The 8,143-nt window shown below is 39.5% G+C and overlaps 1 protein-coding gene across 1 annotated transcript in view; it reads right to left on the bottom strand.

Moving 5' to 3' along the window:
• Positions 1-1,486: 1,486 nt before the first annotated feature.
• ZNF536 (zinc finger protein 536) overlaps positions 1,487-8,143 on the bottom strand; it is a 186,928-nt gene continuing 180,271 nt past the window's right edge. The window contains exon 4 of the mRNA XM_075715742.1: positions 1,487-1,722. Coding sequence (XP_075571857.1) covers positions 1,487-1,722 — 236 coding nt within the window. The remainder of the gene's footprint in view (positions 1,723-8,143) is intronic.

Raw genomic sequence — 8,143 nt, 5'->3', positions numbered from 1 at the left:
TTTTCTTACTTTTTTTTAGGTATGTGGTTCATTACAGTCTCTCAAAAGCTTCCTATGTGGCAAAGACCTTACGAAATTTGGAGCATCCAATCAGTAAAAAAGCTAAAATCTGCAAAAATATAGAACACATTTGTTTTACAAAACCAAAGAAATATCCGCTAAAACACTTTTCTTCATTAGAGACAAAGAGCAGGAAGTTTGGATTCATATTTTAGGTCAAGCTACTTTATAAGAGCTTGCTCCAGAAGAAACTTCTGCACTATGTCTGTAACACTTACAAAAACTAACAGATGAAAATTAACCATGACTGGGGAATCCTTCATTTAAGTATTAAAAAAAAAAAAAAAAGGAATTTAAAGGAAGTTTGAAAGAAAACAAGAAAAGAACAGAAGAAGAAAAGAAAAAATTACCAACCTTCTATGTAATAAAATTCTGTTTCTCACCAGCACCTTCTATAGATAAGGTTGACTAGTTTCACTAAACAATATTTCTATATATTGTACTTCTACTTTTATAGCAACGTACTTCTTCATCAACAAGGAAAAAAAAAAGAATAAAAGCATTTCCCTCAATACTGCAAGATGATTACAAAAAATGGAATTACATTTCAAAACTGCAGTCACACATTGGGCCGCAGATTTTTTCTAACCATTGATTCATTTGGCTGTATATTTTAAAAAAAAAAAAAAAAAAAAAAAAGAAAATGTAATATCACAATACTTTTCAAAATAGGTCAGTACTGACCCTAGCTTATGGGCCGTCTAAGGTTTCTCCTATACTGCAGTTGCAACACCACTTGAATTGATTTTCTCTGCAATGACAGCTCCAGTCAGACTGGCACCATGGCAGTCTACCAACACATCTCATTACTATGCTAGGCAAATGACAGCAGCTGGTGTCATATTATAAAGGTGTTTTCAACAATGAAAACACAGCCCCTCAATCTTCAAGGCAACACTAAATCATTTAGACGGTATCATTTTTCTGTTAAGAGCATTATTTTTGGACAAAGACCACTTTAAAGTTTGAAATTGCCCTGCTTTTCAAATAACTAACAACCTCCTAACATTTTTAAATCATCTTATTATCCCACCTACATTGTTTGGAAGTACTTGTTGCCAGGTAACAGTTTAGCAGCCATTTTCAAGGGCTGGAAATTTATTTTGCGTGTGTAATATATATATTTAAACACACACACACACGTATGGAATGTGTGAATTTTGTGTGTGTGTGTGTAAGTAGATATATATTCAATGTGTGTATGACTGAATGCCTCTGTGTGTGTGTAAAAATATATATATATGTGCGTGTGTGTGTGTACGTGCACATATACACATATTTGAATGTTTTCAGCATCCTGTGCGCTTCTGGGAATTTGCACACCATTCTTTCACTTGGAAGGCAGTTAGCTGACCCTCACCCAAACGCATAGCTAAATCCGGTGTAAGAGGCTACTGCAGTATGGAGACGGATCTGCCGAGCTGCATCACTCCTGGGCCTTGCTGCCCTCCTCCGTTAGCTCTGCTGAGCTCCCTGGTTTGACAGCTGCAGGTTCCTCCAAATTCCCAGAAGCTTCGGAGTCAACTCTGGAGCGCTTGAACCTGCGGTCGGGATACTGGCTGTTGTCAAAAGGCATGCGATGGACACAGAGAACATGGGTCTTCAGATTTCCCTTCTGAGAGGCACTGTACGGGCAGTATCTGCACTGGAAAGGCCTGTGACCTGCGTGACAGACGAGAGTCTGGTTAGTTTTTTATTTTACGTACGCGGCGCCTGCAAACCTGCCTGTTGCACAGCCTGACAAAACTGAACACGCCTCCCCCAGCAGAAAACCCTCCTGTTGGACGGAGGACATCGCCATGTGTCTTCAGCAAGAATAAGAAATCTGTGCTATTCGCATAATGCCTAGTTAAAGAAACCGCATTTTAAAAATTCTCTGCTTTGGATTTTCTGGAAAAGCGCAGCTATTTCATCTCCCTCCTCAGACCAAGCTGTAAATCCGTCAGCCTGTGATCCAAACTAAACTCTTGTAAATACAGTGCAATCGTGTGCGAGACTGCCTTCTTTTACATTTGTTAATTATCTTTTTTATTGAAGTGCAATTCAAGGATGACAATGTGCAGACCCTTAGTCTAATAAACACACTTTGTCTTTGGGTGGGTTTCTGAGAAAAGAATTGTGTGTTTTATTTCAATCACACAGATTACTTTTTAATGGAAAGAAATAATGGATTGAGATAACCAAGGCCTCAAACCTGCAAACATTTACTCCAGTGAGATTACTCCTGTGAGTAAAGATACGCAAGCACATAAGTGTTTGCTGGACCGGGGCCTGAGGTTATCACCAGCTTTAAAATAAAATGTCCAAGCTAGATTAGAAAAGGAATGTTAATGCACAAAATCTGATAGATGCACTTCTTGTGGGTGAAACGGCAACTGACTGCAAAACGAAGGCATGAAAGAAAGATATTACTTCTTAGTAAGTCTATCGATATACTCTCCCTTATTTTTCAGATTACTGTGACTTTGAATCTCCATGCTGTATCTGGTTTTGGAGGTTATGTTTCAGCAATCACATTTCAACCTATGCTGGGAAGTTGTTGATGTGTTTTACTGGAACTTTATGAGCTTTGTCTCTCAAATTAATTTAAACCAGGACCATGTGAGGTCAAATGTGCTTAGCTTGCTTTAATTTGCTCAAATAAATGAATAAATAAATGTGCCAGACCATCTACATAAAGCCAGGATAAGTGAAAAACAATACCCTATCTCCACATTTGAAGAGCACATTTTCCTTTGCTGTCGTGGTACTACCTAGCAGGCATAAAACAGATGCTGGTGTAGCAGAGGAGGAGGACTATGCTTCCCGCTATGTGGGAAGAGGCTGGGGCCATCTCACCTTGATTTTAGGTGGGAATTTAACAGATAAGCAAATGGATGCTTGTTGCACACTGGTCCGATGTTACCTGTACTGGAGTGGGAATGCTACCGTAGTCCTCCCAGCAGAGGCGGGAGCCTGGATAACTGCTGGTTTTAACCTCGCGCTGTTGCTGGCACACCAGCATGAGCATCTCCAGCACAGTAAATTCACCTGAGCCAGCATTAGTGCTCTGGGTTGCTCAAATAACCTGCCATTTTTACTGTAACATCAAAACTACCACTTGAAGGCTGAGTCCCCCAAAACATACTGCTTGCTATCCAGAGGAAAGAAGTGTTAAGTCCAGTCCACTGTTACCTATGCCCCAGGACTACAGGCACGTTTCCTTTCTCAAGGATAGAAAGCTCCCCTCTACTTTGCTTTTACAAGTTGAAGACTGCCAGAAGTGTGACCACCCCCCAGGACCTCCAATATGCATGTTTATGCATAAATCTTGGGATGGAGTGTGAGCTGATCTTCTAGTTCTCTCCTGGGATAAAGACAGACATTTTCCTCAACAACTTCATAAGGAAAAAGAAATTAAATCTGTAAGCTGCTAATCATTACAAAGTCAAATTTCAGTGGAAAATTTCATAGCAATAGCAAGGGAAGAAACCTACATAGATAATGTTACAGAAATTGGATTGGGCTTTTATAGAAAAATTTCAGCTGGAAGATATGAGGGAATAGTCAACGAAGAGATTGAAGGTGTCCCTAGTGCCTCTTAGAGTTAGTCCTAAAATCAATACAGAAGCACAAATATGCTTGAAAAAATTTGAATATAATAGTTTTGAAAACTGGAAGCACTCACAAATCTGTCTGGGTATGAAGAAGGTCCAGAGCAAGTCTGATTTTCATTGTTTCAGAAAATCCAGAAATATAAGAAAGCTCAGGGGAAAAAAAAAAAAAAAAAATCTAAGAAGAGCATTACAACTTCCCTGTTGTTTGTCAGAGACAGATAAAGCCACCAGAATTCACAGCTGGGTTCTGGGCTCTTTCTTTCCTTCTCCTTTTTCTCTCCCCTGGGTAATGCCTCTGACTGGGCAGTTAAGGGGCCTGTTGCATACTCTGCTTGGGGAGGTGCCAAAATGTCTTGGCCAAAGTGGGAGAAATGTTGGGTAAAGAGGAAGGAGACTTGCTCCATGAAGAATTGAAGTGATTTTTCCCTTTCTCCAAAAGACAAAGGCCTGCCACTGCCACACCCACCAAGATAAGAGACTATCTACACCCCAGCTCCCTTCCAGTATTTTCTGTGTTTCATTTGACCATCTGACAACTGGTTCCCTTGCTAAGAACAGAAGACGCCTTGCTAAGTTGCGACAAATGGTACAACTTGCCCTCCAGCCTTATTTACTCTTGTTTTATTGATGCTATGGAAAAAGCAAAAAGATAGCCTGTTTGTTTGGTCCTTCTTGTGTGCTGCAATGGCCAGTGACTAGATGTACCATAGATGATATCATGTCCCGGATGACTGCTTGCCGAGCTGCATGCAGGGAGCACAGACAGAGAGACGGGACTCCAAGAGCGAGCAGGCACAACGTGCCCATCAGCCACCCTCTGAACCCTTCAAGCATCCTGTAGCATGGAAACACACTGGCCAGTTTTAGCTAGAATTGGTACCACTAGCCAACAGCGTGAAATCTCACCAAGCAGCTCTAAATGCTTTGCCCACAAGTAGCTATTGTTAAATGGCCGTCCTAATTCTTTCCTGCAAAGAACAAATTCTAAACAAGGAATCCACAATGCATGGATGGAGCTAACCGCCTCACATGCGCCAAACTAAAAGCAAACTCTTTCTGCCCACCACCAAACCAAGTTCAAACCCATGCAAATCCATACAATGTCATTTATTAGTTCAATGCACTTTAATAAATCAGACAATATAAGGCGTACCTACAAGGATTCAGTTCTGCATTGCCTCCCCCACGACTTACTTTTTCAGGCCATCAAAATTTCACATCACTGCCTTGTGAAAAGTAAGTACACAATAAGTTAATTTGTATTGTCACTATGCAGTACAACTGTGGTAAAGAGCACATTCATTTTTAATCTGGTATGAATAATATATAAATATGTATACAGAGTGAGGGTCATAGGAAAGCAAGCGGTACATTGTTTACAGCAGAAGTAGCACAAAAACTAGAGATTATTCTCACTTGCAAAGATAACAATATCTGCAATTTGCTTGTAACTAAGGGGTGAAGGAAAATGCCCATTTCTCTTAGGTATCCAATCCATTAATTTTAGCTCAAAAACTTGTGGGCAGCAGGCTCTTAAAATAACCCTTCCCAGATAAGTTGGCAATAAATTTATAACGTTTTATCTAGCAGTGGTTGGTAGGTTCTTTCTTAGCAAGCTATAGTTCATATATATTTTACCCACTATATATCTTCCAATAAAATTATATGAAAGCCCTTCTGAAAAAAAAAAAAAAAAGGAAAAGAAATCTTCCTGATAGTTCAGGAGATAATGTGTAATGCATTGCATTTGTAGTAAGGAGAACTAGACTAAAGGTGGCCAACAAGGGGGGCAAACTATGGTGCATCTTTCTCCCATCAGAAAGTGAGGATAGAGGGCAATATATTGTTTGCAACTGAAATAATCCTGTTGTGGAGCAATGTTCTACGAAGTCTGTGACTGAGCGTGTGAAGAGACTTTGTCACTTTTTGGTTGCAAGCTGACAATCCAAAGAAATGGAACAGCAGAAAATAATAACAAAAACCATCTAAAATGACAACAATGGTAGCTGGACTCAAAGAACGTTTTTAGAAGGTGCGGATTTCCCCAGGAAGGGTGATTACCTCCGGCACCTGCTGAAGCCAGTCCTCTGACAGGGATCTAAACCTTCCAGGACCCAGCAATGGCAGCAGTGCTGAGATGACCTAGGCTCATCATCTTCTCTAGCTTTGACTGTACCCTGGAGAGAACAAGGAGTGTGGATGGGAGGTACTTTCTGGTCAGGATGGAGAACTTTTCTGTGGGACCAATATTTGGAAAAAGCCCTTAACATCTGAAACTAGTCCACCGTTTTTAAAATATAGGCTGCTTGGTTAATTTAGGCTTTGAAGAAAAAAAAAAAAAAGTTTGTTTCCTTTTCTTTCAAGTTTGTGATCTGATATGTTGCTTTGTGACACATCACGTCAGCCTGCATCAGTCACATCGCGTTAGGTTTCATAATATGGCATGACTGATGCAGCCCAACATGGTGCATCAGCTGAACAGAGTCAGAAAATGCAGGTTTTGAGAAAGATATGGATCTCAAAGTCAGGGTTTTAAGACCATTTAAAGGAAAGTATATTTAAGCAGGGGCCTTGGATTTAAACAAAGCCATTGCCTGTGAGTTGTTAAGGATCCAAATACTTGCCAAACCTATTTTGCTTTGTCTTATCTTTAAAACTCAAAATGTATTATTGGAACACATAAAAAGTCAATGTCAACGAAGTGTCATTGGGTTACTTACTGTAATCCAAACACTGCTAATAGTTACTGATTTATTAACTCTGATATGGATCCATTATTTAAGATTAGCACAAAGGAATACACAAACAAGAGAGAGAGGAGAAAGAGTGATGAATACTAAACTCTTTTTCATTAAAAAAAATCATTTACATGGTCAAGCCACATTAATTCTCTACTTCTAAAAATATTTGATTGGCATCCAAATTCTATAAAAATTTCCACAAAGAAACATCTTATTTTTGTGGTATTACAGGCACATATGTAGGGGTTTGCACTAAAACGTAAAAATGGGCATTGGACTAGTCACATGAATAAGATCAGGAATTTATTCCAGATTGTTAAAAGTGTACTAATCACAGCAAAATCATGGCTTTCTCCCAAAGCAGCAAGAAAATGGTAATTTGAAAGAAAAATGCCAATAATACATCACACACAAGCCGTCTGTTGTCCCCACTACACCACTTTTTATTATATTGCATATGTGTACATATATACACACAGATACACACATACAGACACACAGACACACAATTTAATGCATAAATTTAGGGAAAAGGCAGAAGAGCAATAAAATGATGAACAGAAAACAAATGCTGTGCAATGTACTATAAATTATAATTAAGTCCTGAATAAAATGTGTTTCTTAGATATGACATTTGTTCCCTTAAAATGCAAAAATGGCCATGATTATCTGACAGAATGTTTTTCCTGAGACAGCCAATGGCTATAGCACTTACTGCGATGCAATACAGCAAACTCATTTCAGATTTCTTTGCCTGGTTTAAGAATATGCTTTTGGTGAAAATCAAAAATAACAGCAATTACCTCTTCAAAATAAATAAATTACTCCCTCACTAAGAAATATTTGAAAAGCCTCAAAGGTTTGAATTTCTTGGAGGCAAATCTCTTTAGCTGAGATGTTGGGACACTGAAGATCTGAACTTGACCTCCTGGGCTGCTGTAGCAATCCCAAATGGCCAGGACCACTCTGGCCATGACCAGGCAGTCTTGCAGGACCAGCTGCAGTGGCTTAGGATGGATGGCCACTGCCTCCTGCACCAAGATGCTCAGTCCCGCAACGTTGCTGGTGGAACGGTCCATGTAATCACACATCTGCTGCAGTGCAAAGTCAGCAAGCCTCATTCAAACCTTCAGTGAGCCTGGACCTCCCTGGGAAGAGCTGCTTTAAATCTTTTTTCCTACACAAGCTTGTATTTGAGATACAATCATCTTTAAACAGATGAAGTGCATGTTGCCTCAGAAGTAACAGCAGGCAGTGATGGCTGTGTGCTTTCCGTGTAGGAAGAAAGACTTTTTGAGCATCTCCAGTTCTCTGGCAATGACTACTGGGCTGAACTCCTGGCTTTCTCAGACCACAGCCTCTGGGTCCCAGGCATCTTGGTGAATACTGTCATTTTAAAGTAACACTATTATAGCATAATAACAAGCATTTGCAAAGGCAGAACTATTTTCATTTAAGTCTTGGCTAGTATGATTTCCTTTTTTTAACATATAAATTTTCATAAATACATTTACTATCCACAGCAAACATCCCAAGTACTGTATGCATTACCCAGGAGAGCAGAATGGCTCTAAAGCAGCCATTCTGATCTGGAGCATAACAGTATGGATGGGAAAATGCTGAATAAATACATTTGTCCAATAGACAATAATGGCTCTGATTGAGCCATTCCACTTTATTGGTCTCAAAATATGCATTTTATGAAACTCCCAAAATACCAGACAGATTAAAGTACATCCAATCAGG

The sequence above is a fragment of the Pelecanus crispus genome, chromosome 8 (genome assembly GCF_030463565.1).
Source record: "Pelecanus crispus isolate bPelCri1 chromosome 8, bPelCri1.pri, whole genome shotgun sequence".
Taxonomy (NCBI): domain Eukaryota; kingdom Metazoa; phylum Chordata; class Aves; order Pelecaniformes; family Pelecanidae; genus Pelecanus; species Pelecanus crispus.
The sequence above is the reverse complement of the archived record's forward strand: the minus strand, read 5'-3'. Positions and strand labels throughout refer to the sequence as shown.